Source organism: Sander lucioperca, chromosome 8 (genome assembly GCF_008315115.2).
Source record: "Sander lucioperca isolate FBNREF2018 chromosome 8, SLUC_FBN_1.2, whole genome shotgun sequence".
NCBI classification, from domain to species: Eukaryota; Metazoa; Chordata; class Actinopteri; order Perciformes; family Percidae; genus Sander; species Sander lucioperca.
Genome location: NC_050180.1, coordinates 29406810 through 29421062, shown reverse-complemented (window position 1 = coordinate 29421062; position 14253 = coordinate 29406810). Strand labels below are relative to the sequence as shown.

The 14253-nt window shown below is 39.9% G+C and overlaps 1 protein-coding gene across 12 annotated transcripts in view; it reads left to right on the top strand.

The window, feature by feature from the left end:
* Positions 1 to 14253, top strand: part of kirrel3b (kirre like nephrin family adhesion molecule 3b) — a 183269-nt gene that overhangs the window by 128525 nt on the left and 40491 nt on the right. For all 12 annotated transcript variants that reach the window (XM_036004317.1, XM_036004316.1, XM_036004312.1 and 9 more), the window contains exon 5: positions 3426 to 3576. In XM_036004317.1, the coding sequence (XP_035860210.1) occupies positions 3426 to 3576 (151 nt within the window). The remainder of the gene's footprint in view (positions 1 to 3425; positions 3577 to 14253) is intronic.

The window sequence follows — 14253 nt, the reverse complement described above, 5'->3', positions numbered from 1 at the left end:
AGAATAGAAATTCAAAGTAAACACAGTGTCGGTTTAGGGCTAACCATAAATAAGCTTGGCTGGCAGCACATCAAGTTTTATTTAGTAGATAATCCATTTGGTTCAGCCGTTTTTTTAATTAGTAGATAATCCAGATAGGCTTTTTGAAGCCACTGTCTTGTCATCTACTGACAGGTCACCTTCTTGGTAAATTAACATTTAGCTTGGCAGTTGCAGCTTTTTTAAGTCAAGCTAGGTCAGCTATTGTTATGCTGTGGTAGCTCAGGTGCTTTTTTGTAAGAAAGAATACAATCATCTCAAAATAAAAGCTACACTGACAAATAGTAAACCCCCACAACATAATGCAAAATTTGATAGATGGCAGAGAGTTAATGTAACAAGCACAGTCCAAACCAAGAATAAAAGCCAGTAAACATTAGATCTGAATTTAACAGGTTGTCAAAAAGAGAGTGCCAGTGGGATGCCCCTGTTGCTGCTAATATTGCATCAACTTGACATCAATCATTTGGCATATTGTTGTGTATTTATTTGTCTACTTGTCACAGCACAACTACGGTAGGGAGTAGTATGAAAAGCCGAAAATCCGCGTAGGGAGGTCAGTCGGGTGGTGGATGGGTCAAACAACACAGGAATTTCACCCCGGACACCGGGGATCGTGTCCCGTGTGTGGCGTTTTATTTCCCCGTTGTTCTTTTCCTAAACACAACCGTCCCGTTGTTGTCTCGCGTCCCCCAGAGATCGCGGGTCATGTCTCGGGGTATGACGTGTCCTTTCCCCGTTCTTCTTTTCCTAAACCCAACCTCCATATAGATGCTTGCCATTCCAGGATGAAAAAAAAACCCGAGATGAACGTGTCCGTGAACACAAATCAATAGATTAAAAATAACGTGACCATTTCACGAACTGCCGTGAGACCGTGTTGAAATATACCTGTAACCCTTTCCATCTCAATCCTGTTACTTTTACACTTCTCCCAGCGTTGTTAAAAGTATTCTTCACATAGGCTCCAGGCAGTGATATAAAAATTGATCAATTTGTAATGTGGCATGGTGTTGAATTCAATGCAGCAGCCAGCTAACCCCCTTCTTAAGATTAATGACTTCAGACAGGTCCAGAGCGACGAGGGAAACAATCTTGATTGTGTCAGAAAGGATATTACATATCCCACGTCTGATAGCTAATGTGCTCTGCAAATGACTCACACACAACTATGAATTTCACCTTCATGGTTCTTCACATACAAATGTGTTTCACAGAAACATGGATGTCATCTGTAATATCCTTATACTTATAAAATGCTTATTAATAAGCAGAAAAATAATTGTTTATCCTCAATCCAATAGTACAGACATTCTACTGTGACTTAATTATGACCTGGAAGAACCAGGTAAGAAAGTAGACATATATTGTACGGGCAAAAACACTTAAAATATTCCATTCACATTGTATTTACATATGCATTTCATGGAGGACTAGGCTCTTAAGAAAAAGAGATGTTGGATTTTCCCCATCTGGTTCAGAGGCATTATTAGATTAGATTATTCATCATTTAGCTGTATAACCATATCAGTTTCTATCAATGATGTAAATGAAAAAGTTGAAAATTAACAGCAGAAAAAACATGAATTATCCTGTCTAAAAATATGTCAAGGCTTATTTTACCAGTTCAAGGTATGTGCAGGGGCGTAGCTCAAAATTCTGGGCCCTGTAGAAAGGCATTTTCTATGGGCCCCTCCATGCATCCAACAGCTATTCATTCTAGCATATGTTTGGGCCCTCCTCACATGAGGGCCCTGGGTACTCAGTCCCCTTTCCCCAGTCCGACGCCCCTGGGTATGTGCTGCAATAACCATGGTTTGTAGTTGCCATCTTTTTTCACAGCAGATGCCTTGTATTTGCTTAACTATTTGCTTCCCCCAGCTTAACTGCTATCAACTTTTCATTAGGGTCTGAGTCCCGCCAAAGGTCAGATCCTAGAATCGCCCCTGACAGGCACGTAGTTATATTGCAGTTTTAATTAAAAGAAAGCCTTGCATTAAAGTAGAGAAATGAGAAGATAATTACTACTGGTTTGTAAATTGACATGAACCACAGTTTGACTAATGATTAATGGTTAGTGATTATGGTAGTTGAAATATATATGCTGCTTAGCTTTCTCGAATTTTGTGAGAACACTTTAATATACAATAATGTACCTTGCTGTTTTTCAGTCATGACATCTCAACTTACCTGTTGTGCCTTTCCAGAACTTTAATTTTATATTTAAACATGTACATTTACATACATGTAAATGTACAAGTAAAGGACCATAACATTTGGTGAAGTTTCGGTTATCCTTTCATAGACTAAAATAATTTGCATAGACATTGAGTTGTGACATGAATATTTTTCTTGCTGTATTGTGTGCTTTGAGAATCTAAGTAACGGAAATGTCCAAGAAGCCATCCATACATTTGTGAAACTAATCCAAAGGCAGCATTTCAATGAAGCAAGTCCACCGTGAGCTCCCTCTAGCCAATATAGCAGCTATGTTTCTATATCAAGAAAATGTTTGATGCACTTCACTATAGCAGGGCTTTGGTTTCTTCAGAAACACAAAGCAACAGTGAGCCTTCTTTAAAGAGATGGCAGGGAAATGCATCTTGTCTTTGTGGTTGACCACACTGCCCCGTTGCCTACGCAATTTGTTCTAGTCAGTGACTTTGTTCTGGCCCGCACTGGTTAACATAGACTCCCGGAGCCCTCCCCAGACGTTTTGGGGAGAGTGAGAGCTACTGAGCGCTACCAAGCGATTCCAGATGGCTTCCACAATGTAGGGCTCAGAGGATGACCGCTGAAAAGAAGATTGATTTCCTTTGTGGAGTATGATAAGCCATGCACTAGAGCGCAGCTCTCCAGACACAAAAGAGGCTCAAAACACATATTTCTACTTTTTATTTTTTTTATATCAATCAGCTTTGCAGTAAAACTACAGGCTAGAGTGTTCTGAGGGTTTGCCTGTGGTCCCCCAAAGGACAAGATGTGCGATTCATGAATTTGCTGCTGTTGTGTTGTTCCTTCCCAGTTTTACACATTCTCCATCAAAGCTTATCTGGTGAACCATTTGTTCCATCTATCTTCTCTGTTTGTATATCATTTAAACAGTTTTAGAATCCCAACTTGAATTTGATATATTAAAGCTACAATCCAATATTTGACTCTAAATTGTGGGTAGATTGTGGGTAGTATTTTGAGTTTACTTCCCAAAATCAAAATATTTGGAGACTCTATTTATTGATTATGCCAATCAAAATCCAAGGTTCAAGCATGGTGATCCATCAGACCAACCAACCATATGGTATAGATTTAGAGACATTAAACATTTCATCCACACAACTGCCTGCGTTGTTACTTTCAACTTTACTGAATTTCTTCACTCTTTGCAGACCTTGCTCCGGGATGGCAGGAGAGAAAGCACTGTGAGCACGCTCTACCTATCACCTTCCAACATCGAGACGGGTCAGCAGATCATCTGTAAGGCCTCCAACAAGGCAGTCACCAATGGCAAGGAGACCAGTGTCACAATTGACATCCAGCGTAAGCATACCTCCTCTCCCTCTCCGTCTCTCTCTTTAATATTTTCAGTGCGTCTCCCCTCCGTCTTACTCTTTAGTTTTTTAAGTTGTTTTTCCCTTGTTTAGCAATCAGTGCAGGTGTGTGGGGAAGGGGGGGGTGTCTGCGTATGACATGCATTACTCAGTATTTGAGGTATTTCTCACATGTAGAGGCGTGAAACTGTCTGAGGCATACGTGACTAACACTATAAACATCTAGGATTCCTTTTTAGGCTCTGATGGATATTTATAATTGGTTTCCATTTTGTTTTCATACCATGTAGGTGGGTGGATTGATGATGCATCACTTTTTTTATTAATTTCTTTGTTCACTTTGATAAAATATCAAAGGAGCTGTCCATCTACAGTAAAATCAATGGGATTGTCTTTTTTGGTCCAACTACCTGCCTGCTGTGGCGCTATGCACACTGTCTCCACCTCTTTTATTTCCTTGCTCATGCCATCTATCTTTTTTACGAGAGCATGCACAATTCCCCTATAAAATAGGCAAAGTAAGCCCAGCGTGTAAAACACATTCAGCCTCAACTGTCAGGGAATCTTTTTTCGATCAAGAACCGTTCACAGTAAGAGAGGGGCTTTGAACAAAGGGATTCTGCATCACTCACGGCCCCTTCAACACCATTAAGTATGACTAATAAAGCAGAAAATGCTATTTAGAGAGGCAATATGACTGACGGCTCCATTCTTTTCATTATGTGCGCCATAAGAGGCACGGCACGATCAGGCCAACTCAGGCGCGGGAGTAAAAATGATTAACAGTTGTTAGTGTTTGCAACCCTTGCAGTTTGTCCTCGTCATTTTTTTTGTCATGCAGTCAAAAAGGGAAGTCTGCCCACATGTAAACTGATTTGTCACCATGTATAATGATGTGTCTGTGATAAATGCTCGCCATCATAGCATCATCCTCATTTCTGAATGTATGATTTAACCCTGAAAAATGAGTGCAGCGGCTTTCTAATTAGCATTCCAAAATGTGCTCTTTACGCAATTAAAGCTCCCGGCAACATTTTTCACAGTGTGAGATCAAACTGAGCGACAGCAGAGACTAATTGTCGAGATTCAAATTGTCTCCCACAAGGCTTAGCCTCTTGTTTCCCACCCTCCTTCTCACTCCCCCACCCCCTTCCTCCGATTTGACAGGTAAAGTGTTCAGAACAGTTCAGCAGAGCCTCCGGAGTTTGTGCTACCAATTTCAAATTAAGCTTCTCCTGAAATTAAACATGCTATAATTGTACTTTGATTCATTCGTGTTGGGCGTCAATTTGCTTAATTTCAATGCTACCTAATTCGTTTATAAAGTTCTTTGTTCAACAACAGCATCTGAAACACGTCATGTTTTTTAAACAAAGATACAGAAATATAAGCATTGGTGCAGATTAGGGCTGAAACGATTCATCCTACCGCTCACCGTGTTTACGCACGGATCATTATTACTAGCGCACAACGGGCCGTGAAGACTGGCGTGGCGCAGATTGCAAATGAAGGAAGAGAGCATAAATAGTGAAGTGCTAAGAGAAGAGACAGGCAAGAGAAAACAACAGAAAGTTTAGGATCATTTCAAGTTGCAAAAAAACTTTTCTATTGTAAAATAGATCTAGCTTACCACAGTAACACGGCATCAATGCTACAGCATCTCAGCACAAAACATCCAGTTTACTCATCCATAGAGCCGACCCGACACAAAGTAACATTACCGTCTGTATGCAGTCTCTCATCCACCTCATCCAACTACAGCATGTTACTCTGCAAATAGCTCATTTTTCCAAACAAGTGAAAACGAAAAGCTCTCGGTAAACTTAGCTGTTGGAGGAGACAAACCAGCCCCTCTCTCATGGCTAATTATTATGTACGTCAATGACTTCATCGCACCATGACGATGATTTCTGCATTCTTCATTCTTTCAAAACTTCACTCAGTATTAGCCTTTTAAAAATAAGTCCCCCTGAACAGTATAGTTGAATAGCCAGATTTAGGCAATACAAATTTAGCTTTTTCTGAAAAGGAAACCTCTCTTTTGTATATTTACTATTGCTTTTTACTATAAAGCAAAAAATTTCTTAGACGATTAATCAATGGAATAATCGGTAGAATACTTGATCACTAAAATAATCGTTGCAGCCCTAGTGCAAATGTACACCAAATCTGCGCTTTGGTTTACAGAGCTCCCTGTGATTACGCACATGTATGTCTATTGATGAGTGAGTTTAATATGATAATATTGTGGGAATGGAATTTTGTGAGGTTGGAAATCTGAAAACTACTTAAATATGAATACACTGCACATTGCAAAGAAGAGAAGTCTATTAAGAAGCAGTCTTTACTTAACAATAAAAGTAGGTGCTGGATGAATAATTGATGGAGCGCTGGCAGGGGGAACAGTAGCAGATGAAACTTGACCTCCTTCTCCAAACACCACATAGGTCTGGATAGGTCTGCTTTATGTGATTGCTCCTCTACAGAAGGTGGTGTGGTAGGACAACTGAGTGGTAAATATTGATGGGAAGCTGCTGTTGTCATACAGAGGAGCCAGCACACAAAATCTGTCTTAAATCAGGGGCTGAATTATCCAAAAGATGCAGCCAACACTAAGTCTTTAAAGGATCTGAGGACAGGCTAAAGCAAATCAGATGGTTTAGATCATCATCACAATCAAAATCATTTCCACGTGTATCTCCAGGACCTCAAATGTCTTCCAAATTTAGACAACATGTGGGTTTCTTGGACAAATTTAGAGAATATTTATTGGAGAATAATATTTATTATTCTCCAATAAATATTCAGTCTGCCTGTTATGATATATTTAGTCCAGAAATGCAGACTTTGGAGGATCCAGAGCCTGATTTGGGACAGCTATAGTGAGCAAGGATTAGTCTGGACACAGCATACTGTAGACTCGCAGACTCTCAAATGAGCGAACACCTGCACAAGACAACCAACAACACAGGGGAGGCAGATGAGAAAAACCTATGCACAAAGCAAACACAACAAAACACGCTTTCCTCTCATCTTCCCCCAACCAAATATTTCATTGCACTGATAACTCCACAGCCAAACAGATTGATATAAAGATCATTTTGTACTTGCAAACGCCCACAGTTTGTGACATGTGTTTATATTCAAGTTAATAATCCAATTTAGAAAAAGAGCTCAATTACGTCATCCAAAACACAAAAAACATAAATGTGCACTGTCGTAGCTGTCAACAGAATACATTTTACCAAATGTCAGAATTTGTGGAAAAATGACTGTTGCATACTACTCAAAATGCATCTATTTGTTGCTCATTCATTAATAATAATACAATAATTAAAGCTGCAAGCAGCGATGAACGGGCCCTCGCCTTCTTGCAGTCGGGGGTACTGGCAGACGCCACATCACATGTAGACCACACATTCTAAGTTTCATGTAAATCGGAATAACTTTTGCCAAGATACAACCGCTCATGTTTTAACAGCCTCCTACAGGAAGTTGTTCCTCCATAACTTGGGCATTGTTATAGCTATCATAATTCTTTTGATAACTTTTAGTCACGAGGGTCCACCGAGTCTATATCCAAGTTTTCGTGCAGATTGGACTCACGGCCCAGGAGGAGTTAGACAAAGTATGTTTCCCATATATCGCGATGTGGCTAATTAATAAAACAAATCTAACAGCGCCATCTAATGGCCGATTCACTCTAAATTTGGCATGGAAGCTCAAACCCCTATGCGGAACAACTGTGTCATGTTTGGTGTCAATCGGAATAAATCTTGGTAAGATACGCAACTTCCTGTTTCGACAGCCCCCTACAGGAAGTTGGTCCTCTGTAACTTGCGCATTGTGTTAGCTATCAAAATTCTTTTGATAACTTTTTGTCATGAGGGTCCACCGAGTCTACGTGTACATTTTTGTGCAGATAGATCTCAAGCTCTCGGAGAAGATAAAAAAGTAGGTTTTGCTCAAAGTGAATTTGCTAATTAATTAAAAAAAATGAAAACAGCGCCATCTAAAGGCCGACTGGCGCCATATTTGTCAGACAGGCTCATTGGCACATGTCGAACAAGTCTCTTAAGTTTTGTGTCCATCGGAATAGCCGTGCAAAAGATACAACCATTCCTGTTTCGACACCCACCTACAGGAAGTTGATCCTCTGTAACTTGCGCATTGTTTTAGCTATTAAAATTCTTTTGATACCTTTTTGACACGAGGGTCCTCCGAATGTATATGCCAGTTTTCGTGCCGATAGGACTCACGCCCCAGGAGTCGTTAGACAGAGTAGGTTTCCCATATATATATATATATATATATATATATATATATATATATATATATATATATATATATATATATATATATAATATTTTGCTGATTAATTAAAAACAATTAAAACAGTGCCATCTAATGGCCGATTGACGCCAGGTTTGGCATAGATGCTAAACCGGCCATGACGAACAACTTTGTCAAGTTTCGGGGCAATTGGAATAATTGTTGCCAAGATAATGCAACTTCCTGTTTAGACAGGAAGTTGCTGTAAATTGCGCATTTTTTCAACTATCAAAATTCTCTGGATAACTTTTCGTCATGATGGTCTACAGATACTACCTGCAAAGATTCAAGAAGATTGAAATCACGGCTTTTTCTTGTAATTTTTTTTTTTAAGGCGCACGTTAGGGGGCGCTATGGAGCCCCCTGGCAACGCCCGAGCCCAATCACTACAGAACTTTGCAATTTTCACCAGTTGTGACGTGACGTGAGTTTTCGTGCATGCTAACCCCCTAAAAAATGCGACGAGGAATTGGTAAAAATAATAATCTTATGAAAAACAATAGGTTCCTTCGCACTTTCAGTGCAAGGCACCGTTTTATGAAAAACAATAGGTTCCTTCGCACTTTCGTGCTCGGGCCCTAATAATAATAATAATAATCTTATGAAAAACAATAGGTTCCTTCGCACTTTCAGTGCAAGGCACCGTTGGGCCTTGCACTTTCGTGCTCGGGCCCTAATAATAATAATAATAATAATCTTATGAAAAACAATAGGTTCCTTCGCACTTTCAGTGCAAGGCACCGTTGGGCCTTGCACTTTCGTGCTCGGGCCCTAATAATAATAATAATAATCTTATGAAAAACAATAGGTTCCTTCGCACTTTCAGTGCAAGGCACCGTTGGGCCTTGCACTTTCGTGCTCGGGCCCTAATAAACAAAGATTGAGAGTCCTAACAGAGAGTCAGAGTGCAGAGACAGAGACCACTGCCAGGCAATAGAAAAAGGCCAGACAGGAGAGCATGTATAACCTCTTTGGAGCAACAGAAAATAAACCTCTATTTCTTCTGCCCACTATGGCGAGCCTTTCTCAGAGAAGGTGAAAGCCATCACCTACCTATCAAGGCAATGGTTTCCTCAGGCGCTCCAGGTCAGCTTGTAAAATAAATGTAACACTTGACCATCTCTTTTTTACAATTGTGCTGGGTGTTCCCTCTATTCTACAGCAAGAAGCAGTCACAAGTCAGGATTTAACAATACTGATTCATAATTGTTTGCAGTGTTAAATGCTTCTAGAAAATAAAATATGTAAGCAGGCCAGCGCTCATATAAATATGTTGTGCACAACAAAATGCTGCCTTCGTCTGTGCATCTACATTCTAGGTGTGTGTGTGTATATATATATATATATATATATATATATATATATATATATATATATATACTTACTATATGTGTATACTTACTATATATGTACTTACTGTACATATACCAAAGACAAAGAATTGCCATCCACATATGAAGAGCTATCGAACGTGTTTGCCATTTGCAAGAGCTAAATTTAGTTTAATGTAAATTTATGAATTGACTTATATACATTTCTGTTTTTAAAGATATTTTAGGTTTTTTCTTTTATTAGAGCAGCTGAAGAGAGGCAGGAAATGGGAGAGAAAGAAGAGAGATGACATGCAGCCAAGAGTCTCGGGTCGGATTTCTACATGGGGCGCTGCTGTGAGCTACAAGTCAAACCCTACATTTCTGTTTTCAATAGCGAATTAAAAAAGGGCAGTTATAGTTTTGAGGGAAAAAAATGAAACAAATGAAAAAATAAAACCTTTCTCATTACAGAGATTGTTGCCATAACTGTATGATTAATTTTGAAAATAGTCATAATTGATTGCCATGCTTAGTGCAAATAATAAAGTCCATTTCATGTCCCTTTGTCGTGCACTTGTGTTTTACAAGTGGTGCTGCAATGTGCACCAGTCACGTAAGAAAGATGGAGGGATTAATGGCAGTCTCTGGTGAACAGCTGCTATTAGTCTAAGTGGGACCCTGGTGAGGGCCGAATACAGTAAGTCACTAAGCCTAAAGTGCACACTACAACCACTTCTGTCCTTCCAAGATCTCATTGAGTTACATTATAATTTGCTGGCCTTAAAGTCCCTTTGATCTTTGGGTAGAGAGTTTAGCCAATTTTTGGTCTGGGTTATGAAGTCAAAAGTGGAAAGTACACTTAAGTATTTATCTAAGTTTAATTTGCCCGCTAAAAATTATACTTAGAAATTATTTCAAAGCACACAGTCTTGTGAGAGCAACATTTGTGTTTACTGTGTGGACAGTCATACAAGCATCACCCTTAAGCGCTTTATTTCCCTTTTCCTAATTACGAGTAGGAAATTATGAGTTGATAGCTATTGAATACAGGGTTAATGCCTTGCAAATAATCCTCTGACATTCTGTGTGCTAGATCTGTATTGAAGATTGAGATTAAATTGATATTGATGCTCTGATCTAATTCTCAGTAAGACAGCAAATAAGTAAATGTCCCCAGTTGGTTGCGTATTCCTTGGAACTGTGGATGCTAAGCATTTACACCTTCTGAATAAATGCTGGTATTTCCTATTGCATGTCTCTATGTGTGCAAGTCCCAATATTTAGAATTAATAGTCTCATCTATTTTCCTGCCCAGAGTTTTCTAATTGACCATATTAGTGAGATAATATTAACGGCAACACAAGTAATTAAAATCTTCTCAGTCTGTCTGCCCTTCTCAGCATTTCGTATTCCGCTCACCTCTAAGCCTAGGTGCCCTTTTTCTCTCTCTGCTCAATCCTTATAACAATCCAAATGAGAGTAATCTAAAAGCAACCCGTACATTGCTTTACAGCTTAAACCAGCCAAAAATCCAATGCATTTCACAATGCTATTTTCTTTTATCATCACTTTAATGCTCATGATGTACATCCACCTCAGCATTTTCCTTCCCACACAAGTTCATACTGAGTTATCTGACCAAGGGTTAGACAAATTAGCATCTAAATACAGTATGTACAGGTGATGTTCCCAAAATGAGAAGGATTTAGAGCCAGCTGAGGTGATTCAGAACCCTGGATAGACTGCTGACTTCAGTTGTCCATACCAGTCCATTAGCAGATTGTAATTATTTGATAGCAAAGAGGGGGCTACTCCCTGCCTGATGCTGTTTTTCTCCAGCAGCATAGCTTAACTTGCATTATGCCCTTTGGACTTTAATCACTAAACTCTGCTAGCCCGCGGCATTAAATCTGCTGCATTGAAATATGATTCTGATGCCACAGTTTCATCCCACTCATCACACAACTTAAAATATACCTCAAATATTTTCTAGTCCAGCTGCATATCTGCCGAGCATTGCCCCACATAGAAACACGCTTTCAAATACGTAGTGGGAAATGAATGCGCTAGGGACGAGCGAAGCCAAGGTTCTCTGTGTGTTTGCATTGCAAACAAGCTGAGCCATGTGGGGGGAAAATGAATGCCATTTGTTGAGACTAATTAATAAAGAACATGCAGATGTGCAATTGGGGAGGATTTGTTTTTAGTAGCAGCTTCATGCTCTCCCTGCTTAATCAAGCAGATAGTGGCAAATTCATCTAAAGGTAGATGACCGAATTGGAAAGTAAGAGGAAAAGAGTGTAAGAGTAAGGGGGCAGTATAAGGCTCCATGCATTAAAGTACATTACATTTTCTGTATATTCAATGAAGCTTTAATTATGTTGCAATGCTGATATCACACTTCCAATGCCCTGAAGATCTATCTGACGCCATAAACAAAGCTTTGACTGCTATCGTTTGATTGGATCAGTAACAACATCTTGATGACAGATGTGCTACAAGGAATGCAGCGCTCCTCATTAAAGCTACTGTATAAATAGCAAACGTTGAACTGAAACAGAAACTAAATTATTTGCTGTTCCACGGTTGAATATCTCATAATCAATATGCTGGATCTCAGGTTCTCAGTCAGTCTGTTCTCCCCTCAAGTATTCTACTCAGCCAACCATATGACAGTGTGCCCATGTTGCTAGGCTATAAGCCACGAGCGGGTGGCCCACAAACTGCCTCCCCATCCTTCAACAGCCGACATTCCTGCAGTTTGAGGCTGGTCCTACTGGAGAACAGCTGTCTAGAGTGACCCGGAGAGATTGAAAATTGAGCTTTAAGAAAGGGGAAAAACGATTTATGTTGGCACTGTTTCCAGGAAACCTAGTATCCCAGTTTTCGTCCTACTCAACCACCCGTCCTCTCTATCTCTCGCTACTACTCTCTTGACGAATCTGAGAATTTAACAATCTTGCATATTAATGTGCTGTTGCATGATGCCTCAAATGCATTCGCTCAGCAGCTCATGCATTTATACATCAAAGAGGCAAATAGACTTCTTAATTAAGTAGATGTCTGTCATATCTGAAGGGTCAAAGGTTAGAGAAGAGACAGTCCCTAATTCACACCCAAAGCCTTTGCTGTCAGACATTTGACAGCTGTTGCTCCCATGGCTGTCTTTGTTTGTGGTTCTTCAGGGAGATTTTACTATCCAACAAATTGCTCATCTGACTTAGAAATAGAAGTAAAGTCGTCATGACATTACCCCTTGCTGAGCGGACTGAGGTCTTTTTTAGGGTGGGTCCGTTTTTACGCATAGATCAATTGAAAAGAACATTAATTAGAAGCTGGATTAACAGTAATGAGAATTTGTGTCCTTACAGGTCTCTTAGTAGGAAGACAAGAGAAAAAGGTTGGCATAATTAAAAAGTACAGTATAGGAACACCATAAGTGAGAAAGGCTTGTAAATTAGCTGCTACACATATGCTGTGTCTATTAGCAAAGACAACACCTCCAGATCCCCCTCGATCTCTTATATATGCTTCTCTCTGTACTCTCCAGCTTTTTGCTGGATTTTCTTACCTGCTCCACCACTTCCACATCTGTCATTTTGCCCCTGAGGTTCACTCTGCCCACATTTTTGTCCACACAATTACCCGCTTGCAATGCTGAAAACAGCTACTGGGCAGCTAACACTGCTGCTCAAGGCATGGATAGGTTTTCGGTTTTATTATGACACCCACATGCCCTTTCATATGCACACACACCCCTTCTTAAACATGTGCCTACACATGCAAATACACAGACACACACAGATTGCTGCTCAGTACATGGAGAGACTTACTGGTTCACTGTGGCCGTCAGTCTTCTGGGATTCACAAAGTTTTTACTTTACTGGCCTGGGGAGAACTGGCACAGGTGGAGCTCATGGATTTGAAAGTGGTAGGATGGTTAGTAGTGGTGGGGGGCAACTGTCTAGGAGGGAAATAAGTCTCCTGATGGGGAATTTGGTGTTCGTGAGTAGGGAGGAATACGGCACCTGGACCACCCCTCTCTCTGGGGCTTTGTGGCAGCTGAGCCAGCCCAGAGCATCTGCACAGCCACAGGGTAAAAAGCAGTTTTCCTACACTTCATGCCCACACACACACACACACACACACACACACACACACACACACACACACACACACACACACACACACACACACACACACACAGAATCACTCTCCATAACTTTACACAGTGTTGTTTAGCTTCATTACAGCAGTGTTTGTGTGCTTCTTTAATTCTGTGTGGATCTCTGTGCCCACCATTGCTATTCATCTAAATCCAAACACAGTCCCTAGTTAGTACATTAGTATTACTGAACACAGAGCAGATAGACTTAGTACACCTTTGAAACAGATGGCTGCACCAGCTTGAAAACCAGAATCAGCTCATTCGCTATCTGACTCATCTACTGCCCATTATGCCATACCAGTATGCCACTGGTACCACAAATGGCCACATCTCAGAAAACAGTTGTTAGTTTTTTCAGTATTATTCTTGCTGTTAAGGTAGTGTTAAATATGTATGGAAATACCCTATTCAGATTCAGCCTTACAGATTAGATTGTACATACTTTTTTCCAAGTATGTGTTGACATGAGACATGCATACTAGCCAATTGTGCGAAATGTAATGTAATGACAACTCATCGTTAACCAAAACAACAGTATCTGTGTTATGACAACTTGATATTTTAGCAAGACAATATAAACTTTCAATATATTTGTGTTAATATTACATTAAACTGACAATAAGTGGATGGTTTTGAAATTGGCTGTCATAAGACCATTACAATTGTGTCGTGAATATTTTCCTTGAACTCAAGTAAAGTGAAACAATTTGGACTTCTCATAAAGATATAAAAGTTTGATTACACTGTCAAATTTTTTATAACGGTGTCATGAATCATTCCCTTGACCTCAAGTAAAGTGGAATCATTCGGACTTGTCATTAAGATTTCATAAATGTTATAAGACCATTTTGAC